At 43.7% G+C, this 16,006-nt stretch overlaps 1 protein-coding gene across 2 annotated transcripts in view; it reads right to left on the bottom strand.

The window, feature by feature from the left end:
• Positions 1 to 16,006, bottom strand: part of Cobl (cordon-bleu WH2 repeat protein) — a 229,437-nt gene that overhangs the window by 21,841 nt on the left and 191,590 nt on the right. For both annotated transcript variants that reach the window (XM_045136083.1, XM_045136084.1), the window contains 2 exons: positions 10,442 to 10,751; positions 1,163 to 1,260 (listed from right to left, as the gene is read on the bottom strand). In XM_045136083.1, the coding sequence (XP_044992018.1) occupies positions 1,163 to 1,260; positions 10,442 to 10,751 (408 nt within the window). The remainder of the gene's footprint in view (positions 1 to 1,162; positions 1,261 to 10,441; positions 10,752 to 16,006) is intronic.

The raw sequence follows: 16,006 nt of genomic DNA, 5'->3' as shown, positions 1-16,006 counted from the left end.
TCACAGGCCATGAGATGCTGCATAGATAGCCCCGATTCCCAGCTCTGCTAGCAATACTGACAATAATGACAAGTTACTAAAACATGAGTGAGACAAAAACATGAAGCAGTCTTATATCTGCTTTCTTCTTCATGTTCCATCTTAAGGCCTGACTGCTAACTAAATTCAAACTTAATTTCAGGAACAGATTTCATACTTATTTATTAAAACCATTTGCATCCAATTGGGTGTGGTGGCGCATGCCTTTAATCCCTGCGCTTGGGAGGCAGAGGATTGCTGTGAGTTTGAGGCCAGCTTGGTACTACAGAGTGAGTTTTACGTTACCCTGGACTAAAGCCCTAACTCAAAAAAAAAAAAAAAAAAAACTATCTGCATTTGTCTTGACCTCACAATGCAATCATCAAAAAAGGGGGAAGGGCCTGGAGAAATGGCTTAGCAGTTAAGCACTTGCCTGTGAATCCCAAGGACCCCAGTTCGAGGCTTGATTTCCCCAGGACCCACATTAGTCAGATGCACAAGGGGGCACACATGTCTGGAGTTCATTTGCAGTGGCTGGAGGCCCTGGCATGCCCAGTCTCTCTCTCTGTTTGCCTCTTTCTCTCTCTCTGTCTATTGCTCTCAAATAAATAAATAAAAGTAAACCAAAATATTTTTTCAAAAGAGCAAGAGTATGAAGGGAACAGTAGTGCGGCTGAGCACTCCATTCTAGGAGGGTTGCCATGGACAACAGGTTTTCCTACTGAGAGGCATGCTGTGGACCACTGCGTAAGAAAGAGGTTCAAGTCCTAATAAAGCCATTTGCTTCTCTTTGTTCCATCTTGAATTTCCTTAGCTCATTTGTATATTCTGGACCTTTCTATCTTTAATGTACATGGAAAATTTTTTAATGAATTTAATGTTCAGAAGTCATTATTCAGCATATATTTTAAATAGTCATGTTGGAGGTTCCTTGATACTGCTTTGGAGCCCCAGGGAAAACTGTGGAGAAAGCTCAGTCCCCAGGCCTGTGCTGACCTGCACTCAAACTTCGCATCCAGGCCATCTGAACCGAGAAGAATTCCTTAACCTCTTCCTTGTGGAGTCATACAAAAGTGTGCTCAGAAAAAGTAACACTACCCACCTACAGTCTCACAGAGTAAGATGGGAGGTAGGTGACCCTTACCTTCCAGATCTTCATCAAGCTCTGCCAGGGTTTGTTGGACCTGTCCAGATGTGAGTAGCTCTTCATCATTACATGGGACCACGGCAGCTTTCTCAGGTCTAGTGAAGCCCAACGAGAAAGGAGAAACACAATTCTGTTAGTGCTGGCTGAAAGTACTCTCTTCCAGAAACACCAGTTTTTATCCAAGCTAGGTGTTTTCACATCCACTGGAACACTGTTGTCCTTGCGACCACCAAGACAGATTGTGTGAGTGGTGTGCATGTACGTGTGTGTGCAGCATGCATGTGACGTATGTCATATGTGGCATGTTTGGGGTCTACATGCATATGGCCCCAGAGTTATAGCAACAGGTGAATCACAAGTAGCTGTGGCCAAGCCTGAAGCATGAAGCCCATGTTCCCATTCTTCCGTACCTGGGTAGGTAAAGGTGCTGGTGAGCCCTAGGTGCGTATGAGTGTGCTACTACATCTGACACCTGGCATAAGAAATGGGGCACCTGGATGCATGTCCGCATGATTCCAGAGCCTGGGTGTCTTGCCTGAACTCTGCACAGCCAGGGTGTGCTCCAGCACTGTGCATGGGTTTTCTCACAGTACCCCTCATGGTCATAGCAAGAGAGCTGCAGGCTCTGGCACAGGGCACGTCCAGGCTGCCCATGTTGTTAAGAGAACATCAGGAAGGAGGAAGTCAGGCTGCATGGAAGCTTCTTCCAGAAACCTTGGTGGCTTTGCAAGCTACAGCCTTCACCTATGCTAAACGTTATCAGTGACCCACCTGCCACATTTAGAAAGGGAGAATCATCTCCCTAATCCACAATAGGGGCTCTTCTGTACTGCCTGAGGTACATTTAGAAAGGGAGAACCATCTCCCTAATTCACAATGGAGGGCTCTCCCGTACTGCCTGAGGTACATTTAGAAAGGGAGAACCATCTCACTAATCCACAATGGGGGCTCTCCTGTACTGCCTGAGGTACATTTAGAAAGGGAGAACCATCTCCCTAATCCACGATGGGGGGCTCTCCCACACTGCCTGAGGTACATTTAGAAAGGGAGAATCATCTCACTAATCCACAATGGAGGGCTCTCCTGTACTGCCTGAGGTACATTTAGAAAGGGAGAATCATCTCCCTAATCCACAATGGGGGGCTCTCCCGCACTGCCTGAGGTACATTTAGAAAGGGAGAATCATCTCCCTAATCCACAATGGGGGCTCTCCTGCACTGCCTAAGGTACATTTAGGAAGGGAGAATCATCTCCCTAATCCACAATGGGGGCTCTCCTGCACTGCCTGAGGCACATTTAGGAAGGGAGAATCATCTCCCTAATCCACAATGGGGGCTCTCCTGCACTGCCTGAGGTACATTTAGGAAGGGAGAATCATCTCCCTAATCCACAATGGGGGCTCTCCTGCACTGTCTTTGGTATCCCTTTTTCACACTCCTTCCCTAGCTGGATTCCTGCACTTGGCAGTGGTGGCAGGAAAAGGAGTTGGGGGAGGGTGATCGTGTCACCCGCAGTGCTACCTAAAGATCTACTGAGTTCTTTTGCTGTGATCATAAAGACATGCCAAGTGCGACAGAAAAGAAGGCAGCCTTCATGCGATGGATCTGCAATCATGTGTTTCTGTACAAATCACTTATAAGGTAGGTGGCCCTGCCATCGTCAGTTAGGAAACTGTACAGAGAGACCAACAAACACATGTAAGATCACATTCGCATTTAACATGTGTTCTAAACCCTGAGTAAGGACAGTCTGCACTGACTAGGCAGCCTGACCACGTTTGAGGCCAAGAAAGAAAATGTGGCCTTTTGTGGCATAGGGCGTCCTAGAGATGTCAGCTTACTGTTCAAGCGGGTGGGGGCCTGGCTTTCCTTGCGTCACAGGGACAAAGGCATATGGAAACAACTGCTGCCAGAACAGTTTGAAAGCTGTCTCTGCAAGGGCTCTTGCCTCTAGCTTCCTATTGTGCACAGAGTGCAGAGACATGTCTACCGTCATTGTCTGTCTTCAGTGAGAGCTGAAGTTTCTTCGCCGCTGATTGTCAAATTTGAGGACCAATTTCCATCATTGCTAATCAGGCCCAGATAATGATGCATGAAATGTGCCTTGTACAATCTTCACTTACGTAGCAAAGTTTTTATTCTGATAAATGAGTCTTTCTTTTTTAGTGACTATGTCCATTTGGGAGCCAGGAAGTGGCTTCAGAATCAGTCTTAGCTAATGTCCTCTGACAGGCCAGACAAAGAGGGCTAGAAGGAGATGTTTGTGCATGTGGACCAATTAATAAAGATCACAAGAGAGGTGCATGATTGTCCTTCCCATTGCTTTGGCCTTCGTCTTTATCTATTTGAATGCAATTTGCTAAAACCTTTTCTACTTCAGAGAATGTGATGTTATAAATAGATTTAAATATTTCGTGAAATAGACAGCAGAGGAAACAATGAAAATTATCAGACAAAAATAGTGTTTGAGGTAGAAAACAAGCCCTTTTAGGATGCTTAGAGCCTAGTGAAACAAAATTACACTTTAACTTCAAAGTGTGCATGATCACATTATTCAGACGACAAATGAAAAGAAAATTAGTAAGACTGAAAATCATACCCCACTGATTATTTTAAAATGTTAAGCTATTAAAAAAATCACTCAGCTGGTGAAACTAAGATTAATCTGAGAAGAATCTGTTACTCTGGTTAACTGAAAATATATCAACAAGCATGTTATCACCTTACCTTTGCAACCACTTTTCATTAGCCTCTATGTTGATAATGAATTCTAAGGAAAGAATCTAATAGGAGAGAGAGAAATTCAGCCATTTTCATTGTTCTCAGGTAAAGAACTTTGAAATATTCAGCAATAGGGAGAATCACCTACTCTGAAAAGGGCAACAAAATCAGTAACTATGACAACCAGACGGTCTATGTGGAAAGACAGGCCAGGCTTCTTCCAGTACATTTTCTGATGAAATCTAGATGTAAAACTGCATGTAGGATAATCATGATGGCATAAAAACAGTATATGCCTGTGGACAAGGCTGGACTAAAAACCCAGAGAGCAGAAGATAAGTCAGTGTGACCTGCTGGCAAGAAAAACTACAGTGAATATTTATCATTTTAATATAGAATTATTCTTGTTTTAATATAAAATAGCTTGAGTGGTAAGGTGGTATTAATGAGATGAAAATTTAAAATACTACGTTCAATCGTTAGTTAACAATAATTATTCTTGCATTTTAAAGAGTTTACATTTTTCCTTTATCTGCATGGTTAAGCACAACCTTCCTTCCTATGGGAGCCTCAGACCCCAGGGTCTCCCTGGCAATCTTCCTCGTGTCCAGGCTCTGCCTCGGCTGCTCTGGACGTTAGTTTCCCAGTTCCAGAGACAAGGACCCTCGCACGGGTTTGCTCCCTCAGGGTAGGTCAAGCTGTCCACTGCGGCCCAGGCCCTGCGTGGGTATTTCTTACGGGGCTGCCAAGGCCCTGTGTGGGTATTTCTTATGAGGCTTCCAAGGCCCTGCCACCCGAATGAGGCAGAGGGAGCCTCTTTCAGCCTCTGCACCTTGTTCTTCTGACGGACCTCAGAGGCCAGGGCTTCCGCACAGGCTGGCTGGCCAAGGCCTGGCAAGGTTTCAGTTGTACTTGTCAATCTAGGATGTGTGAGGGTGGGATCTAGTGGCATATGCTCTTCCTCCCCAGCTGCTGAAAGGGCTACTGATAGACTGTCCATCTGTTTCTCGTGAAAATCCTCCGGACTGGTGCCCTTAGACCATGGCCCTGAGAGCAGCGCCTGCGCTCGCAGGAGAGCCGAGCTCGGCGTCACGGAAGAGCCGCCGCAGGCCGGGGCCACGCCGGTGCGGCCGCCAAGCTCATGTGCACACGCACAGCTGCGGCTTTCCCTGGCTCCTTCCCCTCCCCAACCGTACAGTCATCTTCAGACAGAGTTCTGATTGGCAGTTTGCGGTGGCTGAAGGCCAAGGAAATAGAAAGTAAACAAACACGGGGCAGGCATCTTGCTATCAGGCTGCACATGTTGAATAAACATTGTCACAGCTATTTTCTCACACAGAGTTGGAGGGGGTGGCTGCACCAAATACAATAATGTTCAGGCCACTGCCACACAGAATGTGCAGGACAGACCAGAGCACTGCGCACTTTCAAACTCGTCTTCCTAGGAGGCTGAGTAGCCTCCTACAAACTCTCCTTTAGGGACTTGAGTGCAGAGGGTGGGACCCCTATCCTGCTGAGGGGACACAAGTCCAGTTTGGCCTCAGCACTTACTCAACAGCTTCAGGCAAAGTGAGAATAAGGAAACATCCTGGCCAATCACCGCCACAGCTTGGTGAGCTTTAGTTTTCATTTGCTATGGGAATGAAAAAGTGAATAACTTGAATTTGACCTATGTCAACTTTATAAATATAGCACATTAAGTCATGTTTGCTATTTATGTGGCTAAAAGAGTTTCTTTAAAAAAAAAAAATGTCCACAATGACAGAATGTGTAAAAAAGGAAGGCAAGAGGAAAACCATGATGTTTTCTGGGAGCAACTCAATCTGCTGATGTCACCCAAATCAACCTTGTGACTGCAAAATGCGTACTAGATAGACTAAAGACAAACGCTAGGCAACAGTCACATGGATGTGACCTGTCATTCCATATGTAAGTGTTACTTACTGACTGACAACATTTCAGGATCCTTGATCTTGGTATCTAGTACAATAACACACACACACACACACACACACACACACACACACACACACGTTCTTTAAAGCTTTTTTGTAGCTACATTAAAAAAGTTCAAAAAAAGAGAGATTGTTCACTTGTTAAAGCCTGCTAGCCTAGGTTCAATTCCCCAGCACCCCCAAAAAAATCCAGACCCAAAAAGTGTTTGCAATAGTAAGAGAACTTAGCCTGCCCATCCACCCCCTTTGTGAAAATAAACAAATAACTTTGAAGCAGGGAGATTGCTCACTGGATAAAGGTACTTGCTTGCAAAGTGTGCTATCCTGGGTTAAATTCCTCAGCCACACATGTAAAGCCAGATGAGCAATTGTTTACAGTATCAAAAGGCTCTGGTATGTACACATGCAACTAAATAAATAGACCCTACCTCACACACACACAAAAAAAGGGCTGGAGAGATAGCTAGCCATTAAGGCACTTGTCTGCAAAGCCAAAGGACCTTGGGTTCAATTCCCCAGGACTCACGTAAACCAGATGCACATGGGGTCATGTGCATCTGGAGTTCATTTGCAGTGACTGGAAGCCCTGACACACCCATTCTCTTTCTCTCTCTGCCTCATTAATGCTTTCAAATAAACAAGTAAATAAAAGTATTAAAAAACAAAAATTTAAAAAGCCGAAATATAGGTGAAATTAATTTTAGTTACTTTAACTTTTAACTATTTATATTTGATGGTATTTCTTGATTGTGCATATTTTATACTTAAAATACATTTCAACTTGGATGAACTACTTGGCAAATAAGTATTCAGCAGACAAAGATTACTAGTGGTTATCACAGTATTATTTAAAAAAAAAACCTATTTTTATTTTATATATTTCAGAGAGAGAGAGAGAGAGAGAAAAGAAGGGGAGAGAGAGAGTGAGAATAGGCATGCCAGGGCCTTCAGCCACTGCAAATGAACTCCAGAAGCATGCACAATCTTGTGCATCTAGCTTATGGGGGTCCCAGGGAAATGAACCTGGGTCCTTTGGCTTTGTAGGCAAATGTCTTAACTGCTAAGCCATCTCTCCAGCCCAATTATCACATTCTTTTCTTCTGGAGATGTTGGGGATCAGACACAGGGTCTCATACCTATAGGGCAAGCACTCCATTCTGGTGCTATTCACATTCTAATGGGTCCTGATGCTCTTCTGAAGGTGTCTGGGGCGTACAACATGTTTCTTCATAGTGGTGGTTATAAAGGTTCGGGGTTGTACATGGCATTAAATGTTGGTACATGGTTCTGTGATCATATATTTCCTCGGGATACATTGTTTTATGATCACAGTTCATGTGTTTCTAGTTTCAGGGATTCAGAGATTGGATGACATGGAAATCCATGGCTGGCATTCCTCTCCAGCTTAACAACTGAGAACTTGGTCTGACTATGAAGCAGAATATGCCAGGAATGATCAAAAGCAGGACCCTGACCATCACCCCACCACTCACCAACACATTGGGGCTGGAAAGGCCTTTAAGGAGGCACGAGTCAGAGGGCAGGTAGGCAGGAGGTAGCACAAGGAGCCCCTCTTCACGTTCAGAAGCTTGCTGTGTACTTTGTACTTTTGGGGACTGTCCATTTGATTTTATCACCACATCCCTACAAAGTGATGCTTCCAAAGCAAAGTCCCACAATGTTTATACACAAGCAGATAAACTGCTTGATGACAACCAGATTGCCTATGGTATCCAAGAGTTTAGAAATAAGGCTAGTTTTACCTCACTTATTTCCAATGAGGAGGCAGTAGCATCCTCTCCATCCCTCCCCATCTGCCAACCGTTTTCTTTCAATCAAAGATGTTATAAATAGTTTAACAGGGAAGATAAGCAGAAGAGCTAAAGAGATGGGCCAGGGGTTATAAAGGTGCTTGCTTGAAAAGCCTGTCGGTCCAGGTGGCTTGGGTTCAATTCCTAGTACCCACATAAAGCCAGGTGTACAAAAAATAGTACATACATCTGCAGTTCATTTGCAATAGTGGAAGAACTGGTACATCCTTTCATATTCTCTCTGTCTCTCGCTCTGTCCTTGAAAATATTTTTGAAAATATTATCCAACAAATCAAATTTCTTCTTCATCCATCATCAGTTGTAAACAGTAACAACAACAACAACAATAGTATCAGTCATGAGTTTTGAAAGCTGGCAAAGTGTCAGATACTATTCTAAGATGAAAGGCTTCATTTCTCAGTTTTACTAATGAAGACATAGAAGGGAGAGGTATGTTCGCTGGTCAGCAAAAGGCTAACTTTCTCCAGGCAGTTGTATCAGTTTCTTTCTTATTGCTGACCAGGGCCAATTTAGGAAGGAGATAGTTTGTTTTGGGCTTACAGGTTCAGGGGAAGTTTATCATGGCAGAGTCAGAATCAAGGGACCACAGGGAGCAGAGCTGGTCACACCTCAGCATGCAGGAAGCAGAGGACAACTAGAAAGTGGGGTTGGGCCAGGAAATATTAAGGCCCGTTCCCAGTGACCTGCTTCCTCCCCAGAGTCTGCACCCCCCAAAGCTTCCGCACCTTCCCCAGACAGGCCACCTCCAGCAGCCAAGTATTCTAATGCCAGAGCTTGTGCGAGACAGTTTACATTCAAACGATAACAAAGTCTAACGACAGGTGCTTTTGGTCGTCACATTAAACTGTTCTTTAACAATAAGAAATGTGGGCTCAGGTCACATATGGAGGATAGATAAATGAATGGTGCCCATTTGCACAGAGCAGAGCCTCCAGTGAGGCTCAAAGGATTCTCTAAGTGTCCTACTTCTGGATGTTTCCAGAATAATGGGCCACTTTGTATATTCACCTTTTGGTCTGAATTCCTCTTAGGGATGTTATTTAGTATATTAAATCTGGAAAAAGACTATAGAATGGCCCAATTACATGGTCAAGTTTGAATTCAAAGGCGTGAAAATGTATAACTTGTTATATTCAAATGAACTGATGGAAAATACATCCCTTTCAAATTGTATCACCCACAACATACTGCACTTTCTTTGTCTTTAGAAGACAAAAATTTACTACTAGGCGTATTTCCCTAAAGCCTGGGTTTCAAGGTCACTTTGTGGGGGAGTCCATAATGCTGCCTTCGATGCGGAAGCAGCTGTAGGTTGATGAAAGGCAGTTCTATGCAAAAAAGCACACATGTAGACCGATGTATATATGGAGACCTGACATCAGGCCAGAGTGGAAGTAGGAGCCTAGTGAAAAATAAATTCTTCTTCATAACACCCCCCCCCCCAAAATAAATGCCAGGTCCAGTAGAGCCCCAATTGGCAAAGCAATAAGTAGTCCAGACTAGTTAGTTCTCAGGGTGAAGGAGGTACTCTCATAAGTATGCAGAGATCATGTATCTTCAGAAGACAGGGACTCATGTTCATGTCATAACGTTAGAGCCTAACTACTATAGCACTAAAAATAACAAAGTTAAGTCTAAACCTGAGGCACACACCAAGGTTAATTAACTGACACAGGAGAAATGAATGCTTTCTAAAATGTAAGCATATAGCTATTTTTTAAGGGTAAAGTATACAAAAAGATGATGCACAGAAACAAACTCAAATTGTTAATAGACATAGAATGGATGCTCAGCTCCATTAACCACAGGTGTGTGGACTAAAGTCAGCTGGGATGTTGTTTGACATGTAGGAGATCAGCAAAGCTTAAGACGCCTAAGTGGATGGAGAACAGCAGGTGCCACAGAGCCCAAAGCACCTCCTTTAGAGGTGCACGTTTCATGAAGTTGAACAAGGTTCTTTCTGGTGGCCAAATTTCTCCTCTATAAGCCTCTCTATATTTAAACAGAAATATCTATAATTTTCTCATTTTGTCCAGTCCTTAAAAAAATCTAGAACAACTCAAAGAATCAGTAACAGAAAAACTTATTAATAAGTGAATGGACAACAAGTACATTATTGTGGATAAGTTTTAAGAACATGCTTTTTTTTTATTAGTTTTGTACTCAAAGGACACAGTCAAGTTGGTACCATTGTTAGCCTCCTTCCTGACCTCCCCCTTCTGCAGGGACCCTCCTTGTTGTGGAATATGGGTCATGTATCGTGGGGTTAGCCATCAGTTATGAGTAGGAGGCAATGTAAAAAAAAAATAACATATTATTGAGAAGGTATACCAATATAGCATATTTTGATTGTTACACACAGTTTGTAATACATGCATGTCTATAATCAGTGTGCCGACACAGCTGTCGATAACAAAATGCCAAATCAGAGTGGGGATGCTTCTTTGGAAAGTACCCTATATATGAGTATCAGTGATCTTTAATTGGGTTATCCCAACAAAGAATCCCAACCTGAAAAACAGGAAGGTGAGCCAGAAATGATGGCGCACACCTTTAATCCCAGCACTTGGGAGGCAGAGGTAGGAGGATCATCACGAGTTCTAGGCCACCCTGAGACTATATAGTGAATTCCAGGCCAGCCTGGACTAGAGTGAGACCATACCTTGACAAAACAAAAACAAAAACCCCACAAAACAAAAACAGAAACAAACAAACAAACAAACAAAACCTTAGGGCATGGGGATTTCTGCCACTCATCCTATGACTTACTTGAGATGTGAGCTTTGAGACCCATTTCTTCCCCATAATGGGCTCTTTTGAGGACCCAGGTCTGGGGTGGCAGCAAGGTCCTGGTCACTGCAGTCCTCTTGGTCAGTGGACCACTTATCCTTGGATTTCACACTGTCATGCTGCGAGTCCAGAGAGATGTTATCTGATGGGGAGCTTATCACCCCTGAGTCTTCAGTTGTGTCTTCTGATGCAAAGCAGCTGCCTACAGTTGATGTTGCTTCTGTCTCTGGCAGTGACAGTGGGATGCCGTCCACGCTGCAATGGCCGCCAGGACCCAGGGGCAGGCTCACTGCAGAAGACACGTAAAGACAGGTCAGCACACGTCACTTCAAGAGCCACACGGCCCGACTAGAGTAGCAACAGCCTGACTCTCTGGAAATGTGGGATCCACAGAGCTCCAAACAAGGAGGATCTGTGACCCAACAACAAAACCTTCTCTGGAAATATCTTAACTCTGAAGAAATCATGTGTGTATATGCCACAGAATGCAGATTTCACCTCAAAACTCAGACGTTTTGGCCAATAAGCCTTTCATTTATGTATATTTTTTTGTAGTGCTGGGAATGGAACCCAGGGCCTGGCACAAGCTAGGAAAATACTGTATTACTGAGCTACATTCCCAGCCCCTTGGTTATCCCCTTAAATGTGACCTCTCTAGGTGACTATGGCAAATGCACTTGAATAGTCAAACTAATGACATGGTGAATATAATTGTTTCTGGTCTGACTCTTGGATGAACCAAAGTTGCTTTGAAATGACTTCTTAAAATGAACATTAAGGATGAACAAATAACATTGGCATGAGATCTTCTGACCAGTATCTCACAGACTCACATGGAACTATGGTCCTAAAATGTTGACAGTCTTTCTTTTCTTTTTGTTTTGTTTTTGGACTCTTAGTTTCTCTGTGTAAGACAGTAAGTTTTGGTATGAATAAGAGATGACTGAGGTCCTTGCCTGACAGTAAGGGCAGTTTGCTGCAATAGATGGACAAGATCCAGAACCATTACTGCTGTCAAGCAATGATGTTTAGATCAATCATCTCTACCTATACTGCAAGGAACACAACAGCCGTTCTGCCTCCACCCACCAATTCCACGTTACATTAAATGCAAGTATTGTGAGGTCAAGTTTTTCTTCCTGAGTGCCCAGGTTCTCTGAAACATGGAAAATTCTATGCACAGAGCCAGGGTTTGCAGGACAGAAACCTATAACTCTGGGACTGTAGCAGATCAGTGTTTCCACTGATTAATTTAAAGATAGATTCTAGGCCTTAAGACACTTCAAGGAATATGATCCAAGCATGTTCCCGAGTCCAGGAACAGGGACAGTCCTACTGCAGTTCCAGGGCACTGTTCCAAAGTTATTCTTCCCATAAGTACTAGAACCTGGACTGTGATGTGAGTGGAGGCTTTGATGTGTGTAAGGAAATCTCCAATAGCATTGCTGTGCACGGTCAGCAACAGGCCTTGATGTCACCCTCCACATCTGTAGATATTTATTCTGGACAGCAACTAGCAGCATGTACTTAACAAACCAAAGGAAAATCCCTCATGTTGTGAGATTTGGTATGAAAGAAACATAACAAACATTTAAAAGAATACAAATTTCACAGAACAGCACAAGGGAGAGAGAGAAAGAGAGAGAGAGAAAGAGAGGAGTCTAGAGAAGTGTGAAAGAACGGCGAGAGAGCAGAGGTCTTGCAGAGCAGAAATGCAGAAGGCAATGCGCTGATGCACAGTGCTGCCGAATGGGAAGTGTCTGGCTTTTCCTCAGCTGCCTGTAACTCACAGGGCCCTCCTGCCTCAGCCGCCTCAGTGCTGGGAATGCAGACACACCATGCCCAGCTGGAAAACTCTTAATATATTGAGGTCAAACCACAAGGAAATACAGCCTGTGGATTCAAACCCAGCCTGTTCCTGACAGCAATCTTCTCTGACTGCCCAGGGCAAGGTGGTTTCCCTGGCTCATGCAACGCATGCAGGCTCAAATGCATCAGTGGTGGAGGGAAAGTGTCAACCAACTTATACCCTTTTTCTAGCCAGTTATGGGAACATCAAACTTGCCTGGGCTTGTCTTAGATCTGTCAGAAGTCTTGAGGCAAAAAGAAAAAAAAAAAAAAAAGCAAGAAGATTAACAGTCAGTGGTGTTGAAATTAAGCCAACTGCAAAGCCTTAAATCAAGTGCATTCAGGACCCACATGCTAAACACATCGCATGGGGTGACAAGGCCAGCGCTGCCCTCTTGCCCGGGCAGGTTTGCCATTTTCCAAGGGTAATGCACCCACAGGCTGTGGCTTGCAATCGGTCACATCCTACCACCTCCACCTGCGAATGGGCAGACAGAGCCATGCAGGTACAGGTAAGGGAACCTGTTGAGGCTCTGACTGATCTCATGAGGGTGGCTGCACAGGAATTGACAGAACACTACAGAAGTGACAAAAACCCTGGGACACTGATCCAGGTCTGGACAGCTAAGACTTAAGGTGATGGACTGCAGCCACCAACGCAAGGCTGTGCCTGGAGAGTCTTCGTCGGGAGTCCCCAGGGATATGTGAGCAACTTTCTGGAAGGGCCTCTATGGGAGCAGAGCAGCGCAGAGTTACAGGGAGTGCCAATGTGCCTCAGTGGGCCAGCTGGGTTTGCTTTCCAGACAACTTCTCATCTCTTTTAGCCGCCAGCTTGGGAATCTGCTGTTTAAATCAGAGGCCATGAATGGGTTGGTTCCCCCGCCCCACCTTAATTCTCCTTCCTTCTTTTGACCTGTTCCAATGATTAACCCCATTAGCATTAACATGTTTTGACAATACTAGAATGAAATAATGGTACAGAGGCAACCCACTCCCCTGTTATCAATTTTCAACAGAATAACAAATATCGCAGTACTTGGAGGATCTCTGGCTGTGAGGAGCTTCCCGGGCTCTACATATTCCATGGTGGCTTCTCGTCTTCCCTCGGCCCACACTGGGGCTCCGGGACCACTGAAAAAAGGAGTCCAAAGACTGTACTGGAATCCAGGTTCCATTCTGAATTTACGTCGCTCCTCTCTGGTCTGTAAACTCATCATATTTGGGTGCTGCTGAGACCTACCATCTCTTCTACATCTATAATGCCCTTTGACATGTTAAATCAAAATATAGGGTTTTATTGATTGACTAATTGATTTATTATGTTTTCTTTTGAGGCATCACTCTAGCTCAGGCTAGCCTGGAACTCACTCTGTAGCTTAGGCTGGTCTTAAATTCATGACCAGCCCTCTTCTCACCCCACAAGATACAGGGTTTAAATACTCTTTTATAACAGATTGACAACTAATTATGCATCTGAAAAGGGCATAAAACATTGCCTCCATCCTTTCTGCCATTTTCTGTCCATACTGTGTGTGTGTGTGAGTGTGTGTGTGGTGATGTGTGTATGCATATGTGTGTGCCCCATGTGCATGTACACAAGATGCTAGAATGGATCCCTGAGTGTCCTCCTCATCTATTTGCATACTTCCTTGAATCAGGGTCTCTCCCTTGACTTGGAGCTAGCTGTTGTCTGTCAGGAAGCCCCAGTGATTCTCTGATCTCAGATCTGCTCCTCCCCAGACTGAATCATACATGGATGGGGTGTGTGACCTAAGAGGCCCTCATGCTCAGTGGGCAAGCATTCTGAACTGCCGTGCCAGTTTCCCAGCCCATCAGTCCTTATTTTTAAGTTAATTAGTGTGTTAGCACGTCTACTCTTCTCCGAAGGTGTAAAAGAAAAAAACAATCTTTCCTGAATTCAAAAGTTATCAGTGCAGAATTTCTACAATCCTCATACTGTCTTTAGCCAAAAGTTAACGTAAGTTCATGACTGAATTCTTTCAGATGGGTAGCCACAGAGCTTACTTACATAAGGGATACTAACCCTTCCAAGGCTCATGTAAAGTGTGTAATCCTGTGGTTCGAAAATCACCAAATCTAAATGGGAGCTTTGAAAATTTTCCCAGTACAAGTCTAAGGATAAAATACAAAGTATTACTAATACCTAAATTTAAACTACCTCACTCAGTTCCCTACTAGTATAATTTTAATTTGTCTTTTGGGGCCTGGGGAAGTGGCTAGGCAGTTTAAGGCACTTGTTGACAAAGCCTAACCAACCGTCTTTGATTCCCCAGTGCCTACTCATAGCCAGATGTACAAAGTGGGCATGTGTTTGGAGGCTGTGGTGGGACCATTTTCTCTCTCACCCTTTCTCTCTCTCTCTCCCTGCAAATAAATGATTGTTTTTTTTTTTTTTTTTACAAGAACGTTTTTACACAGTTTCAAACCCTAAATCTTCCAAAGGCAGTCCCTAACTTAACAATGCAAAGATGGTAGACATTTGGTAGAAATGGCCTGACTTGATTGCTGCTGGGGCGCGTGCCGTGCCCAGTGCTCTCTCGTGATGCTGCGCAGAGGCGGGGAGAGGCAGTTCCCAGTCAGATACAAGTCCAGGTAGGGAATGAAGACAGTTGGCGTGAACGGTGCTGATAAGTCAGGGTGTTGGCCGGTCAGCTGTAGTAGGCATCTTTCCACTGCCGAGATTTCAATTTGGCATGTCTTCATCAGGAAGAAATCCCATTAGCTGAGAAGCAACTTTACATTTTAATGGATTCATTTCTACTGTTGCTTTAGTAAAGGAAGAAGTCTTGCTTCCTTCTATATGTTCTATTGGCCATCATGAAAGGAGTCAAAAGTCAATCTCATTAAGCTCACATGACCCAGAGAACATATTTCAAAGACAGACAAAAACCTCTAGGCCACAGAGGCTGGTGGATTCTGAACAATCCTCATAGCTGGCGAACAGCGCTTGATCTTCACCTCAACCCTGATGTACTTCTCTATGCTGTACGTGTCAGGAACCAGGGACAAGACAACGTGATGCTGAACTAGTAATGTCAGCTTACATGCTGCATTTCAATAAGAACATACCCCAAATGATTCTGAACTGTAGGCCTCACAATTTTAATTAGTATCTGAAAATTTCCTCATCAATTCAAGTGGCTGCACATGTATGCCACACATTTCTACTGTGCGGTAATCAGTGATGTTTTCATATGAATGCTTGATCATTTAGAAATGCAGTATGAGGAATCTGGGTGCCATGCTTCATGCCCAGCACTTCCCATGTAAAAATGAATAGGCGGTTTTCCACCATCCTCTGCCTGCTGAAATCAAGTTTGTTCTGAGACCTGATTTTAGGCCATGTCTCTTCTCCCTTAAACTAATTTCCATTCTAAAATTGAATGAAATCCCATTTTAACTTATTTTAACATTTTACTTTGGCTTTCAATACACTTTAGATTAAATCTTTTTGTATGAAATGTGTTCACAAGTAAAAATTTAAATTTTATTTCCTGTAACTATAAGGCAATATTATTTTTGTATATTGAATTATCACTGTGATGATTAGTAGACAACAAAGATTGCATAAATATTCTGTTTTATTTTCTATGATCAACTGCAAGGATCTGTGTATTATAGACAAGCACATTTATCATGAGCTACATCTCTAGCTGCTTACACATATAAGAAAAT

The sequence above is a fragment of the Jaculus jaculus genome, chromosome 16 (genome assembly GCF_020740685.1).
Source record: "Jaculus jaculus isolate mJacJac1 chromosome 16, mJacJac1.mat.Y.cur, whole genome shotgun sequence".
NCBI lineage: Eukaryota > Metazoa > Chordata > Mammalia > Rodentia > Dipodidae > Jaculus > Jaculus jaculus.
Note: the sequence above shows the minus strand (reverse complement) of the source record. Positions and strands in the feature narration are given on the sequence as shown.